The sequence below is a fragment of the Protopterus annectens genome, chromosome 9.part0, assembly GCF_019279795.1.
Source record: "Protopterus annectens isolate FY-2018-M chromosome 9.part0, PAN1.0, whole genome shotgun sequence".
NCBI classification, from domain to species: domain Eukaryota; kingdom Metazoa; phylum Chordata; order Ceratodontiformes; family Protopteridae; genus Protopterus; species Protopterus annectens.
The window spans coordinates 1,618,841,107-1,618,858,821 of NC_056743.1; the positions used below are offsets into that span (position 1 = coordinate 1,618,841,107).

The 17,715-nt window shown below is 38.7% G+C and overlaps 1 protein-coding gene across 1 annotated transcript in view; it reads right to left on the reverse strand.

The window, feature by feature from the left end:
• LOC122810730 (latent-transforming growth factor beta-binding protein 1-like) overlaps positions 1–17,715 on the reverse strand; it is a 573,718-nt gene that overhangs the window by 284,476 nt on the left and 271,527 nt on the right. Inside the window, exon 15 of the mRNA XM_044082294.1 lies at positions 11,298–11,450. Coding sequence (XP_043938229.1) covers positions 11,298–11,450 — 153 coding nt within the window. The remainder of the gene's footprint in view (positions 1–11,297; positions 11,451–17,715) is intronic.

Here is a 17,715-nt window from a genome sequence, read left to right on the forward strand (position 1 = left end):
TTCTGTAATGCTATGCATTTAATGAGAGAATATAGGATGTTACGGGCAGTGACTAGCTGTGTGTAGTTAAGCTGGTCTGGGAATTTGAGCCAGTTTAATTGTTTTGATAAAACACTGTGATGTGTTTTGCTAGTGAGATTGGTTTCAATTTTAGCTAGTTAGTCAGAGTAAGATATCCCACAATTAGGTACAACTTATTAAGATAAGTTAAGCCTGATGTATCCACTGCCGCTGTTCCCATGTTATGGTGAATTTCTATATGAGACCAAGAAACAGTTTTGTGTAACAATAGAAGAAACCTCTCCTCTAGTATTTTATTGTGTGCATTTGCATTTATTATAGTACTGAAAAAAGCTGTCCCTATAATTCCAAGCTTCTGCAATCATATACTTTTTATATTTTATTAAGCTATACAATTCATAGTGTTTATTTCTAATTGTTTTGGAATAATATCTCTTTGTAGTAGAATCAAAATTTCCATTATCAGACTAAATATTTGTTTTATATGTTCATTCAATTTGAATTTTGATATTATGCCCAAAAGTAGCTTAAGAATAACACACACACACACACACACACACACACACACACACACACACACACACACACACACACAAAATTAAGGATTCACATTCCTCAATAACTCTTAAATCTAAAGTAAGTAAAACAGAAGGAGGGGAAATCAAAATATAATAATAAAAACTATGCTACAAGTAAGTCTCCTTAGTAGATGTCCTCTGCCAAGGCCAGGGAAATGAATGTGGGTATGCTGAAGAGACTAGACCATGACAATGCAAATATTTTATTATTAAAGAAACATAGCTTTCATACCTGACATGGTGGGGGCCATCATTTTCAAAAGCATTAGTTCACCCTGCTGCATGGCATCCTAGAGTGACAATGACCCTCAAGGGTGCCCTATACTTTGAAACAACATCCAGATTGCACTGTCTTATGAAAGTATTTAGGGAAGCCTATCTTACAGTTGCACAAATGTCATCAAGAGATACAATTTTAAAAAGTGCTTGCAATGTAGCCACAACTGTAATGAAATGTGCTGCAGGGGTAAAATGCAGAGTTTTGTTGTACTTACTACAACACTTCTTAATGCATTCCAAAATCTATCTGACCTGAATGAAATTAGATACTTTGGAATCAAAATTGTTAGCAGCACAGGTAACAAGTAATTTAATTTTTTTTCCTTGATTTATTACCTTGTCTAAGTAAAATCATAGCTGCCGATGCCCATCTATACTAGGTAATGTTCTCCCTTCTGTTAGAATAAATTGTAAAGAACACCAGCAGATTGTAACTAATTCAACTTTGATTCAGTGGTTTATTTTGGCATAAAGGTAGAGTTTGTCTGCAAGACCACTTTGTCTTTAGGACAAACCATGTGTGGGGTTTGACATATAAGACTTGGAATTCAGAACTTTTTACTGCCAAAAGTAAGGGGCACCCAAAATGGAAAGTCCTTCTCTACATATTTTTATATGTCTTTCTAGTGTTGGGTCTGAAATTACCTGAGTGACCTAAGATGGGTATGCAGCTTTCATGGCCATCAATGGAAATAGAGAAACCATGTAGTTAAACATACGTGATCGAAGTCTGAGTAAGGTTTCCCAGATGGTTGTGTCTAGAGGGTACTGACTGTCTTCAATTTAACAAGCACCTCCAGAAAGTGAAGGTCCAGCAGGGAGAACCATATAGATAATCACCAGAATTATGCTATGAGATTGGCTATGGACTTATTTTCTTTGACTTTCTGAAGAAATTTGAGTCTATGAGGAAATACAGGAAAGAAAAAGAGGACCCTTTATTACCTTGTTGGCCTCTTCTCTACAAGAACATCCCTTGGCTGCTTTGATTAGGATAGATATGGGAGTAGAAGTTGCTGTATTTCACATTAGTCAGGGATGCATATTGGCAGCAACAAGGCTTCCTCCAGTGACAGATGTGGTATCATCCCACTCAGAACCAGAGCGACCACTTGTGTGGCATTAGAAAACAGTAGCTGATCATGGTTCTCCAGAAATATTTGTTACTATCTGAAAGTGGTTTAATGATATAGTCTACTCTTATACATCATAGCCTCTTAACATAGGGGGCAAGAATGAAATCCTCCCTGTTTGTTTATGTTGCTGGAGTGCAGGGCAATGGTACTTTGAGGGAGGAATTTATGAAATATATACAAAGTAGGAAAACTGCCATACTCTCCAGAGCACTGATCGGCAGACTGGCTTCAAATTGTGACTAGGCAGCTTTAAATGTTGTCCATGACAATGGCTTCCTTTACCTTATGGTTGAGGTATCTATCGTGATGGTGACTAAGGGTAAAGGAACATGGAAATAATAGTCCAGAATATGACTGGGAATATGGTCTCACCAAATTGCATGTGCTTTGCAGTCCTTGTTGATCCATATTTGACCTGTTAGAAGATGTGCACATTGTAATCATTGTGACCTCAGAGTCTGCAGAAGAATTCTCATTTAATATCTGACATGGCAGACAAGGCAAGCAGCATCTGACATTAGTCCTTATTTTTTGTCTCACAAAACTCTTGGAAGTGTACTAAGTTAAAGAAGCTGAGATGCTAACTTCTCAATGGGAGGAATGCCTTACGTAAATTGGTGTAGCAGAGTTTTCACAGCAGAACAAATAAAGGTGAAGCTTTACAAATGGCTACATCTGTGATTTCTGTGTCTCCTCTGTGATTCCTAAGGACTGAAACAGTTTAATAAAGACTAATGCTGACACCAACATCAATGATTTTGTAGTGGCTAGCAGTCAGATATATAGGTAAAAAACACCTTTGATTTCTGTAACCTCTAGTTCACCGCAACCGTGGACATACATCTGATAAACATCCTTGGAGTTGAAGTAAGAATGAATAGCAGATAGTGAGACTATTAATTACAAGCTCTTGCATGGAAGTAAAGAAATCTGCTTGACTCATTTGCAATGTTGATATGCAGATATTCATCTTGCAGGTTCAAGGAACATATCCAATTTCCTCTTGACATGCAATTAAAAATCTAACTGCAGCAATCTCCAGTGGTAAAGATGAATAAAGCCCTGACTTTATTTCAGGTGAGCCAAGACCAATTAACAGCTTGGGTCTTTGAAGGATGTGCCAGGAGATGATGTGCATGCTTATTCAGGTAGGGGGTGGTCTACAACATTTATTTGGCTTCATTGGGATTAAAGGCAGGAAAGAGGCTACTGAGGAGCCAGACACAAAAGAGAAAAAAACTGCACATCCTGAATCCAGATAAGGGAGTGATGACGCTTGACTTTACATCTTCCTGCAAAAGAGCCTTCATCATCTTCATGTAGTCAATGACCAAGGAGATACAATAACTATTGGTGCATAAGATAAACCTGAATATTCTGACAGACCTAGGACCAGAAGGAGCTATCTGCTTCCAAAACAGAAGACACAGTGCCTTTTCTACAAAGGCTTGGTAGATAATTCTCCAGCACATTCACCACTAATTTAGAAACCCAGATTCATTTTGTACCTCCTCCTACACCTCCTCTCATGTACACCAGTTCAGTTGGACAGGAGAAGATTCCTTCAAGGAAATGGCCTTCTCTAAGGCTTCCATCTTCTTCACAGTCTCAACCTTATCTTTCTTTATTTATTTTTTTGGCTTGCAGGAAAAACAGTGGAATAATCTTTGGATTCTTTGGAGGAAGAAGGTACTCATTAGTGGATAACCTATCTTTGGAATTAAACCATTTAACACAAGCTTATTCCTTTTATTTGTCAAAGCTTGTTTGACAAACACCTTGCATCTCTTGCACTCTGACTTTAAATGCTGCACTCGTAAATTATCATGCACAAAACATTCCTGTCCTGGGGTGGAATTCTATGCCAACAAGAATCGTGCTTCTTAGACTCGGATAACTTTCCATAATGAAAACCGGAAACAAAGGGAATAAAGTATGTTGATACAGCTATGTAAATAGATATCTATTGATATCCTAACAACAATAGCTACAATTGGTAAAGCCCCATTCAACACAGTCAGTATCACCTAGTGCACACTTACTATGCAAAGAAAGCTTTGTAGAATAAGCATTGTGCAAAGTGAATAGACAATACACAAATAAACAAGTCCTAGGTAGAGTGGTGTTTGGTCCCAAATAGAGAACAAGGCCAAGACTACTCAGGGAGAGGAATGTAGAACATAAAAATCTAAAAATTAGACAAAAAAGAAAGATCTGATATAAAACCTTATATACAGGCACGCTATTCATAAACAAGACAGATCAAAACAAGAAACCATCAAAGTACATGAGATTTTACAGAAGGATGTAATTAAAAAACTGAGGGCCATTTCTCTCTGTTAGCTCAATGATGTCAAAAACATTTGGAGCATTAGTGAAGATGATGAGGCATTACATGATGACAAAAGGGACAAGAACCTGAAGATGAGGCATGAAATGATGAGGGAAGGGGTTAGAGTCCGATGGTGAGGCATTTCATGATGATAGAAGGGGTTAGAACCTGATGAGGAGGCATGATATAATGACGGAAGGACTTAGAGCCCAATGATGAGGCATTAGATGACAAGGGAAGGGGTTAAATCCTGATGATGAGGCATTACTTGATGAGGTGAGGCAGCTTAGATGCTGATGATGAAGCATGACATGATGAGGGAAGGGCTTAGAGCCTAGAAAGTTTATCTTCCTTACCTTACTAATACTAGTATTATAAGACCTGAAGGTTTTGAAGACCTTGCATAATTTTTAATAATATGAAATAAATATGTACATGATAAATAATCTTCATGTAAAATATGTTTTTGTATTTATTAGTAATTATTTTGCAGCTCTTAATGGTATTGAAATTATATATCTAGATGAGGACCAGTCAAATGACTCCCATGTAGTCACATCTCATTGTATCAGTCACTGATTTTCCAAAGACATTCCATCCTTTCTGGGTAATTCAGTGTCATTGGAGTTAATGATAGTTAAATGATGTGCAATACATCCCCTCTTGCATTGGAAGTTTGCGAGGTGAAATCCGTTTCTTTTTGTCCTGTGGGATGGCTGAAATACTCTTTAGGTTCAGCTGCCTAGCAAATGTGGTACATAGCAGGCTAATCTTGACAAAACTAACCATTATCCAAATCACAAGTACATTTTTTTCTTTTTTTTTTTTACTCCAACTTTAATTTTGTATAATATATTTTATGCATATCATTTTAATCTCTTTATTTCTTTGTTTTTTGATACTCCCAACAGACCAACAGTGCATATTCTTTTCCTTATCCACACATGTTTGTCTTTGTTTTGCAAAAAGCATCCCTCCTCTAGTGTTGCATTCAAAAGGGGAAAACAAGTAAATGGGAACCTACCTGGATGAAGAAAAAAAAATAATCAATCAATAAACAAAACAAATTAATCATACTTGTTTGATAGCTACTTTTCCTGTCAACACCTAACTAAATATGGCTTTATTTATTTGCCTCCTACCTGCTTGTTTAATTATAGGTTCATAGGTTGGTACTAGGCTATCGGCCTTAAGGCATATACAAGCCTAGCCATAACAATTCCCTGGCTATTTCTTCCTACTAAAATTATTTACTTATTGGCAGGGAGCATCCCACTGGAAGGATTGCATTTTGAATGGAGCCCACGACAAAAAATCACGAAGACTTGAAATAATCAGAAATATATATGATGCAATACTATGAATGAAAATGTAGAACACAGCACCGCAGCAAACCATGTATAGTCTGAAGAAGTGATTTTATCGTGAAAACGCTCACCTGTGTTCGAATAAAAGTCTGTTTGGATTTTATACTGCTCTTTGCCATTTGCTTTTTAATGGTTTGCTGTGGTGCTGTGTTCTGCATTTTTGTTCATTTTATCTGGTTCGTGGTTGAACACAGTTTTGCAGTCAGCAGAACTTGTTTTACCATGTTGCAATACTATGTCAAATCAACATGACACTGACAAATGCTTAGTAATATTAGCAGCATGTGATTGTAAAACGGGTAACAGTTATACATAAAGTAATCCCAGAAGATAAGAATAAATGGACTCATTATATACTCATGTTTATATTTATATATATATATATATATATATATATATATATATATATATATATATATATATATATATATATATATATATTTATAATATATATATATATATATATATATATATATATATATATGTATATAATATAGGTGGATCCCTATCACACTATCGTTTGGAACTCCAAACACTTTCTATTGAGATCGCTGTATAGCATGGAACTTGGGATTTGCCATTTTCCTCGCTGTAGTGTGATCTCAGAGTTGGTATATAGGTTCAAAGGTTCATTGGTGTGTACTGGGGCCATTACAAGTCTAGCCATAAGATTACCCTGGCATCGTGCCACCTGACATTAGTTCCCAGTTCCTCTGTCGAGTAGAGCAACTGGAGTTATCCCCGGGGTGAATTTTCTGTTTCCCATCCACTCATCATGATTTCTCTTGAAGAGGGTCAGAGAGGTGCTCTGCTTGACATGTATGGGAAGTCTATTCCATTGCATGGGCAGTCTCTGGGTTATGAACCTGTCCCTCCAGCATGTTCTGTTGATTGTAGTAATGAGGTTGAGGTCTCTGGATAGTGTGGTGCGGAATGATTGGGATTTCATTAAATGTAGCATTTCTAACAGGGCTGGGTCAGACATGGCTTTGTAAGTCAGACAGAGATCGCCTTTAAGTAGGTGATATGAGACAGAGAATATTTGGAGTTTTTTGAGTTTGTTCATATAGGTCAAGTGTTTAAGGCCTAGGATCCTCTTTGTGAGGTACTTATGCGGCCTCTCCAGTTATTGCAGGTGTCCAGTGAGGTATATGCCAAATGGGGCATTGTACTCGATGATTGGACTAATGGAAGAGAAGAGGGAGACAATGACCTCCTTCTTCCCGGATGCAAAACCCTTAGTAATGAGATGTGCCACATAGAATGACTTTCTGACCACAGTGGCGATGTGGTGATCAAAAGAGAGGTTGCTGTCAACCTGTGTTCCCAGATCTCTTATAACACCTTCTTTGTTCAGTGGACTACCATCAATGTGGTAATTCATGAGAACTCATTTTTTTCCCAAAGGGGATAATGACACATTTTTTGGCATTGAGCTTAAGGCCATGATTCTGACACCAGTTGTTGGTCTCAGTAAGGCCATTCTGTAGATGACTATCTCATCTGCATTAAGAATTAGAGGTACCTGAGGATGATCAGATAGCTCTCAACTTGCAATCGTCTGCGAACTTTGTCAGCCAGAGTCCCTTTGTGTTGGCCTGGACTTCAGAGAAGTAGATACCAAACAGGAGAAGACCCAGAACAGAACCCTGTGGGACTCCACTTGTGACTAGTCGACAGTCTGACTTGGAGTCAGCTACTTTCACACTGTGGGTTCTATCTGTGAGCCAGTTTGCAACCTACCTAGTGATATAGGGGTTGATGCCTAGCTTAGTGAATTTTTCTATGATTCCTGAGTGGGGAATGGTATCAAAGGCCTTGCCAGATCAAGGTAGGCTGTATGAACCACCTTGCCTTCATCCACAGCTCTGGTGACTAACTCAAAGAAGTCTACCAAGTTGAGCAGGCATGATCTACCCTTCACAAAACCAAACTGTGTGGGATCCAGAGTTTTGAGATTCCCTATATCCTTGTTTATTAGATCCATGATGATGCATTCCATAGCTTTGAGTATCAGACTTGTCAAGCTAATGGGGCAATAGTTCCAGGGTCTGTAGTCACTCCTCCTTTGTGGAGAGGGATGACTGTAGCAGTGTGCCATTCAGTAGGGGCAAAGCCTGAGGTGAGGCTGTGATTGAACAGGGCACACAGGTGAGATGCCAGTTAACTCTGTAGTTCATGTAGAACACATCCAGGGATATTGTCAGGTCCCATAGAAGCTGTATTATTGGCCTTGGACAGTGCTGTTTTAACCTGTGCAGCAGTAATACTGGGTGTTTGGCAATCTACTGGGATTGGATTGGTCTTTTGGGGGTGGGGGATAAAGTTGGCACTGAATCTGTCGGCCAGTATAGTGGCAATATCTGTTGGCTCGGTATAGGAGGTACCGTTGTATAGTAGCTCAGAGCAAATCTGGATATTGCCATGGAGATTCTTTACATAACTATAGAAGGCCTTGTGGTTGTCTTTACTGTCTGCTGCAATTTTGTTTTCATAGCTAGCTAGCTTTAGAGGATTTGATGAGGGATGTCAACTTTTTGTTGAGGCTGATAAAGGGTTTTTTCCAGTCTTGGGGCTTCACCTTATTCCGCATCAGTTTCCTCCTTCTGTTGTAGATTTATTTATGGCAGGAGGCCACCAGATTGGCTTCCTTTTTTGGAGGAGAACGTCTTGGTTATATTTCGTACAGTGCAGGAGGGAGGGAGGGATGTGGATTTCAAAGGTGATTAGATTGTGGTCGGATCTAACCAGGGAGGAGCTGACTATTAGTGTAGAGCAACGGTCACCCATGTTAGTAATGACCAGGTCAAGGATGTTGCTACCTCTAGTGGGGGAAGAACAAGCTGGTCCAGGGCATTGGAATTAATGAACTCCAGGAAATGTTGGGCAAGTGTATTGGTACATGAGTAGTTTTCCCAGTTAATGGAGGGGTAGTTGAAGTCGCCTGGTATGAGAGTGTTAGATTGGACCCTAATATTCTCCAGGGTGCTTAGGAATGTGGAGTGTGAGTCTTGTGACATGGCTGGGTACCTATAGTAGGCTACAACCTGAATTGCTGTCTTACCCAGTGTTAGCTGCACCTGAAGTATTTCTGATGCATTATGTTGGGCTACCAGTCTGGAGGTGTGTGCAACCTTTATGAATATGTTAGCACCATCGCCTTTGGAGCTTCGGTAGAAGTTCTGGGGCTGAAAGGTGTGAAAACAGTTATAGCCTGGTAGTGTAGAGGTGCTTTCTGCTGCCTTGAACCAGGTCTCTATTACAGCACAAAGGTCGATGTTCTCCATTTTAAGGAGTGCTTGGAGCAAGTGCATTTTGAGATTTAGACTTCTAGCATTGAGCAGCATGACCCTCAGATTACATTTGTTTGTAGCTGTTACGATGGTAATTTGGTCTTTGGAATACCACCTAAAAAAGGCACTATAGGGATGGCAAGAGCCTTGGTCAGTATCCAGAAGCCCAGGGGTGACAGATGCAGGCCATCTTTGGCAAAGCATCGAGGTCTGTCAATCATGTCATTCCCAGGCAGACAGATACTCGATCCCCTTAGAGTGACACGAGAAACTTAGCCAAGTGTTGAAATCAATCATTTTCTGCTTGTACTGTGGTATCATTCTGGGTGATGGTAAGATGCTGCTCAGGGCTAGGGTCATACTTGCCTGGGCTACATAATCCGAGAGCTCCTCCATGTCTCTTTTCCTGTAGTACAGGGAGGTACGTCTCACGTCATTCACCCCCACATGTAAAATGGCTGAGTCATATTTGTACCTGTTGTTGAGGAACCTGAGTGCTTGCATTATGTGGTGGATCCTGGCACCTGACATGCAGCTGACTGTTACTTTCTCCTTATTCAACCTAGTGAGTGGGACATCAGTGTGCTTCACTATCAAATCACCTATGACTAGTGAGTTGGGCATGCTGTTTTGCCTTAGGGGCTTTGGTTGAGAGGCAGACTGTTTAGGAGAGTTATGTACCTCGTGATAAGTGTTGTGTTGTCGTGGTCGAGTGCATTCCTGCCTTGGAGGTCTCTGCTGTTTGGGTAGATTTTTATTGAGAGCCTCCACGAAAGTGGGTGTGTGACTTGTGTTTTTATGTGAAGGCAGTGCTGGTGTGTGTTCTGGAGGGCTATGTGTTCCATGTGGTGTGGTGCAAGTGTTGACCTTCTCCTCTTGACCAGGTGTTCTGGTCTTGGCTGGAGAGTGAGTGGCTTTTAATTTGTATATATAAGTACATCTCTCGCAAGTCTGAGTGCTGGGAGTTAAGAAGAGAGGGTTGTTGGTGTACATGAGGCAGTTGCTACATTGCCTCAGGATGCCCAAGTTCACCAGGTTAATAGGAGAAAGCACAGGGAACTGACCTTTAGACATACCTGGTGGGGTGGGCATTAATAATAAGTATTGGAGATGTTTCCTTGTAGAGTGTTTAGTGCTGATATCACTTTTGTGTGCTACAATAATTGCTACAAAAAGTCTGGTAAAGTGCTAGACTAATAAGCTAGTAAAAGTGCAGGAGAGGAGAGAACTAGCAGATCTAAGGAAAAAATCGAAGAGCAGAGCTTTTGATACAACTCAGAAGCTTACAAACTTTCCTGGATACAGCAAATCTGTATCTGGACTAGACTAATTACAGGAAAGGTGGGAAATGAGCGCAAATACAGGCTTTTAAACCAGATAGTTGAAAGAGATGGAAAGACTGCCCAAATGGCCAATAAACTACAATTTCTGGGCCAGAATCCACTCCTCTTGTGGTAGATAGGCTACCTAGTGCTTACTACTTTCACTAATAAGCTAGGAGGCTTCCCTCCAACACAGAAAGGCTTGGGGAGCTCAGAAGCTTACAAACAGACCTGGATACAGCAAATCTGTATCTGGACTAGACTAGTTACAGGAAAGGCAGGAAACAAGCTTAGAATTTTTTTTTTGCAATTAAATTAACAAATATCTAAAAACAAGCGCAGAAGGCAGTAAATTAGGAGGCTACTAGCAAGCAGCAATAAGTGCAGAGTAAGAGCAACTGAGCAGATAAGAGCACACAGAACAGCAAACTAAGACAGTTACAGTAAGAACGACTGAACAAAATATATATATTTTTTATTATTTAAGTAGCAGGGGGTGCTGATTAAAAATGTAGAAAATTATGTAGTTTCAGCTGGCTCTGGGGTTCATAGGAATTAAGCCCTTATTGCAATCAAGACTTGATAAGGGAGGATATAATGAAGAAGCTGAAACAAGCACACCTACCCTAACAGAAGGCAGGCAGGCTAGATCATTGTGTTACTGACATCTAGAAGAGCAGAAAATAAAGGAATTTGGATGGCTGTGAATATACTATCACTGTCTCCTTGGATCACTTGATATATATGTAAAAGCTAATGATTTACTATTACAGTTTATCTCATATGATAGTGAACTGTGTTAGCAATGTCAGGTTTTATACCATTTCTTAAGCTCAACAGTCTCTAATGTGTAGGTAATAAATATATATATTCTATAAAGAGACATCTTAGTACAAAGGCATGATATTATAAATACAGAAGTAATGTTCACTGAACAAGAAAAATGTCTTTACAGCATTAATGTCTTACCATTGCAAAAAGATGATTTTGAATCTGTGAAGGTGTGTTCCCCAGATGTCAACCTGAACCCATTTTGACACGTACAGTAGTAACTTCCTTTGGTATTAGTGCAGATAGAGTAGTTACCACAAGTTTGATTGTATTCGGTGCACTCATTTATATCTGTGTTTCACAAAAAAAAAATATCAAGCATATGTAAATATATGACTTTTAAACAAATGACAGCTGCATACATTTATTAATTATCTAGATACCAAACAGGAAAAATGTCCATTAAGTTATAGTCTTGTGTACATAAAAAAACATAAAAAAGTAACTGGTTTACTTACTATTTCAAAACAGCTGGGTAACTACAGCAGAGCTAGTAAGGGAGACTGCTAGAAAGGTGCTTGGTGTGACATCTGGACAGAGGAGGACAAGGAAACCCGGTGGTGGAATGAGAAAGTACAGGAGAGTATACAGAAAAAGAGGTTGGCGAAGAAAAAGTGGGATTATCAGAGAGATGAAGAAAGTAGACAGGAGTATAAGGAGATGAGGTGCATGGCAAAGGTTAAGGATAAGGCATATGGAGAGCTGTATGAAAGGTTGGACACTAAGGAGGGAGAAAAAGACCTGTACCAACTGGCTAGACAGAGGGACCGAGCTAGGAAAGATGTGCAGCAGATAAAGGTGATAAAGGATAATGAGGGAAACATACTTACAAGTGAGGAGAGTATGTTGAACAGATGGAAAGAGTACTTTGAGTGGCTGATGAATGAAGAGAATGAGAGAGAGAGAAGGTTGTATGATGTGGGAATAGTGAATCAGGAAGTGCAACGGATTAGCAAGGATGAAGTAAGGATAGCTATGAAGTGGATGAAGAATGGAAAGGTTGTTGGTCCAGATGATATACCTGTGGAAGCATGGAGGTGTTTAGGAAAAATGGCAGTGGAATTTTTAACCAGATTATTTAATGAAATCTTGGAAAGTGAGAGGATGCCTGAGGAGTGGAGAAAAAGTGTTTTGGTACCGATTTTTAAGAATAAGGGTGATATGCAGAGCTGTAGTAACTACAGGGGGATTAAATTGATCAGTCACAGCATGAAGTTATGGGAAAGAGTAGTAGAAGCTAGGTTAAGAAGGGAGGTGATGATTAGTGATCAGCAGTATGGTTTCATGCTGGGAAAGAGCATTACAGATGTGATGTTTGCTCTGAGAGTGTTGATGGAGAAGTACAGAGAAGGTCAGAAGGAGTTGCATTGTGTCTTTGTGGATTTAGAGAAAGCATATGATAGGATGCCTAGAGAGGAGTTGTGGTATTGTATGAGGAAGTCGGAAGTGTCAGAGAAGTATGTAAGAGTGGTACAGGATATGTACAAGGGTTGTGTGACAGCGGTGAGGTCTGCGGTGGGAGTGATGGATGCGTTTAAGGTGGAGGTGGGATTACATCAAGGATCAGCTCTGAGCCCTTTCTTATTTGCAATGGTGATAGACAGGTTGACAGACGAGATCAGACAGGAGTTCCAATGGACTATGATGTTTGCAGATGACATTGTGATCTGTAGTGAGAGTAAGGAACAGGTGGAGAAGACCCTGGAGAGATGGAGATATGCTCTAGAGAGAAGAGGAATGAAGGTCAGCAGGACTAAGACAGAATATATGTGTGTGAATGAGAGGGAGGATAGAGGAATGGTGAGGATGCAGGGAGTAGAGATGGCAAAGGTGGATGAGTTTAAATACTTGGAATCAACAGTTCAGAGTAATGGTGAGTGTGGAAGAGAGGTGAAGAAGAGAGTACAGGCAAGGTGGAGTGGGTGGAAAAGAGTGTCAGGAGTGATTTGTGATAGATGAGTACCAGTAAAAGTGAAATGGAAGGTCTACAAGAGGGTAGTGAGACCAGTTATGTTATATGGGTTGGAGACAGTGGCACTGACAAAAAGGCAGGAGTCAGATCTGGATGTGGCAGAGTTAAAGCTCCCAGATAAGAGGGAAAGAGGAAGACCTAAGATAAGGCTTATGGATGTGGTGAGAGAGGACATGCAGGTGGCTGGTGTGACAGAACAAGATGCAGAGGACAGGAAGAAATGGAAACAGATGATCCGCCATGGTGACCCCTAATGGGAACAACCGAAAGAAAAAGAAAAAAGAAGACTTACTATTTCACAGACATAGAAATATATTTACAGTTTCATTGCCATGGGCCTGTTCTTCTCCTAAATTTTCTTTGTCTAACTTAAGGACTGACATATTTTATACACACACAGCTACTTCCTCATTCTTAGACTGTTACAGCAAATAGTGTGCTCATACAAAAAACACAAGGCATTTACTACCTGTTCCCTAAAACTTAGTATAAATACACTTATCCAATTCTTCTCTGTGATAGTTTATTCTTTTAATTTCTAAATTCCATTGTATCTGAGTAAAGACAACTGGTCAATAAAAATGCTGAAACCCATTTTTAAAAATGCTGATTTCAGTTCGGTTAAATTTTGTCTGAGATGAAAGACCATTGTGTCAACTGTCTTGCTGTAATGCTTGCAGAATTAATTGACTTCACAGCATAGCTCTCAACCTCTTAGGAAAAGAAAACTAGACAAAACCTAAAACAATTGACGGACAAAGGCCCAAAAATAGTTACAAAATTTTAAACATTGCTCTTATAAACTTTGAAAGTTACTATGATAATGGCTTTTGTGCTTGCATGAATTTTGTGAAGGATATTTAGTCTGAAACTCAAATGTATGTCATTATTTAATGACTTCAATCCTCAGTGATTGTCAAGAAATTTTATGAGGAACAGAACGAAACATGGGGTATAAATCTGAACATTCTGCAAAAATCTCTATAGTAGAGAGGTATGCTTCATAGCTGGAGTTAGGGGCTGGGTTGCGTTAAATGTAAGATTTAAGATAGAATTAGGCATAATTTTGGAGTTATACTTTTAGTGGCATAATGATTTTTCATACAAAAACATCATATTTATGAAACAAGACAGGTTTTACTATTTCAACAGTAATTCTTAACTACTGCAACAAGAAAGTCTTTTATATGTGATTTATTGCAGACATATGCATATCTGACTTGAAATGTAATGACATTAATTCTAGTTACATTTTTGCAGACAACCCAAACTATCCCATTTTTTTTGGTATACATCTATGTCTGCATTTCGCAGAATAAAATACAATAATTAAGTAGGTGAAATATGAAAAAATATGTATTTCTAATGTATGAAAAATTACATAATTAATGTCTTGCACATAAAAAATGAATCAAACTTCATTACTACAAGATATTAAATAATCATGTTGCTACTGCAGCACTGGTAGTGATTCATTATTTTTTCTTCTTCAGTTTCCTCCTTCCTCCATAGTACTGAGACCGGGGAGTTAGTGTAAGTAAGGAGACTCCAGCGGTGAAGTCCCCTAAATTGGGCATACGAGGGAATCTGCTCCATCAGAAAATGTTTTTTTATTGTGTTTTCATCTGGATTATGCTATGGTTAGTTATGATAGTCTGACGGTGAATTCATATAAACATAACTGAAGGAATCCTAGTGTGAGTGCTACAAATTCAGTACCATGGTTAAGTTAAAGTCCACAGTCAAGTAGGACTTAGTAGACTTCCACAGCACATGAGGTATGATATCATCACATGAGGTATGATATGGTCATTCAAGGTATGATATGGTCAGATCAGTCTATCAAACTAGCTCTGTGGATATGGTCAGTGCTCTCAGCTCAGATTAGCTAAAAATAAAACAATGCATGTTCAACTTCATATTCAAAAACTGTCCTTTATTACGAGCTATTACTGTAACATGATAAACAGAATATTCCATACAAGGAAATATGACTAGTTTTGTTTTCTGGGGTTCTCTTGATAAGTAATAACTGCAAATACAAAGCACAAATATTTTTATGTTGCATCTTAAAGCTGAACTATCACACCTATAAACTGTTGTGTGTAACATCATAGTGCTTTATCTGTCTTCTGCCTTAGATACAGTGCTGGTACTTCTACAGTTTAGGAGAAACACTTTTAATTTTTATTATTTCCATCTTCCAGGTATGGCTATATTGTATCTTTACAAGAGAAACACAAAATAACAAAACCTATTGCAAGCAGTGCATATTTATTTTCAGTTCTGCCTTTTTTCATGTTTAAAACAGAATAATAATACAACTCAGCCTCATCAAGGGTACAGTTTACCATAGCTCTCAACCTTCTGACTCAAAAATGTGGAAAATCACTTATTATAATGTGGAACAAATGGCCAAAATGTAGAACACTTACTAACAGCTTACTAGCAACTTCAGCTAGGAAGCTAATGGGTGGCTAAAGTGTGTTATTTTATGTTCATAAAAAATTCCTTTGATGAATTAATATGCTATAGTATTATTTACCATGGATATCAGCTACACAAATTCTTAAAACTAAATGTGCGACAGACCCTTTCAATGTGGAACAATGAGGAATATGAACTTTATAAGAGTTAGAATGAAGAACATTCCTCGTAATGAGATACACTTGAAAGGTATGCAGTTTACTCATGCTCTCAACATGGCCACATCATAGTCAGAATACCAAAATCAGGTAAAAATCCAGCTGCAAACAACTCTACCCCCTACAGCTTCACCCACTAAATGATACAATCCATATCACTACCAACACTCTTAAATACCCCCCACACTTCTTCAGTAAATGGTTCTTACAAAAATATCTGTCTCACTTTCCCTCCCTCCACTTCTCATTATTTTCAAAATTAAAATATCCTCTCCAGTAATGACCCTTCCTCAAACTTACACAGACCTCATACACACCCACCTATCCTTAAATCTCTTACATGTGCTCTACTCATTCTCAATCTTATACGTAACACGCTGGATCATATAACACCTTTCTAGCCTTCCACTCTACTAATGTATTAGCTATTACAGAATCATGGTTCAAAAATGATCATAAACACAGTTACTATTTCCCAGGTTACAAGTACAAGTTTAACTCCTGAATGGAACTAGTAATGGTGGTAGTACAATCCCCATACATAAATCCAGACTCAACTGTTCTGTTGTCACTCAGACCATTCCCTTTATTCATGATGAGACACACTGGATTCACACTAAGTTGACACTCAGGTCATCTTCCCACCCCATACATTGTCCATGCTTACCTTCTACCCTACCACAGTTATAAAATTCTAAGCTCTTCTGCATAGCATTCTATCTGCACCAATTCCTAACATACACATATTTATCTTTGGTGACTTCAACCTTAAGTTCTGCAACCGCATCAAGCATGATATATCCAAAATTCTTACTGATCTGAAACTACTCAAACTGGTAACTGAGCCAACCAGATCTAATCTAAACATGAAATCATCACTTACTTCTAGACATCATTATAATTTCCCCATCCTTCCAACATTTCCATTATCTCTACCCACCCACCAACCTTCAGTGACCACTGTCCTATAATATTCCACATACAAAACTTGAACATCAAATGCCCCTCAAAGATTGTCTTCTTCAGATCCAAGCACCCTCAAATGTGACAAACTGCAAGCTCACCATTTCAGCATGGACTGATCGTGCATACTTTGCTTGAATGACTCCAGTATCACAAGAAATCAAAATGCTCAACTTCTTTTAACTCTTCAAGATACTCACTTTCCCATAGTCTTCAGACTATTTAAACTTACCAGCTCTGAAAGGCTGACAGAAGAACTTAAAACTTTAATGTAGGCTTTAGAGGAAGCCTGCAAAAAAATATTCTGCACCAAAAGTAGAAAACACTGCACCAACCTACAGAATATCACCAAGCAAGCAATCCATATGCAAAAAGTCAAATATTTCATATCTAAATAAACCACACTCCCATACTCTCCCAGTCATTAATGGATTGAAGTAAGTAAAATCTCTGAGTGAGCTTCTCCAAAGAAACATTTATTACAAGGACACATTACCTGTCTTGCCAGCATCTGCATACAGTCTGACTGCCTGACATAGTTCTGCAATGTCCCATTGAGGCACAGCATTCCTTCCTTTCCTTAACAAATAGAGTGAAATCCACCTTCTCTCATTTTTCTATACTAAAATTGCTGTCAAGAAAATTACTCTATTACTTTAACAGATCCCAATTTACTCTGCATCTCAACCAGATAAGTTGTGCCTTTGTTTTTTTATCACGGTACAGACTGCTTTTACCTTATGCTCACAACTAGCACCATGGCCACAATCTGGAAAACAGCCTTTATCTTACCTGTATCGAAAGATCCAAAACCCTCCACCATCCACTACCATTCCATCTCCATAATTTCTACCCTCAGCAAAATATTTGAAAAACTCTTTTTTAACCAACTTACCTCAGATCTGATAATATTCCATTTGCTCTCCAAAAATCAATATGGCTACCATGTAGGTAGGGGTACATTGGCTGTACCTTG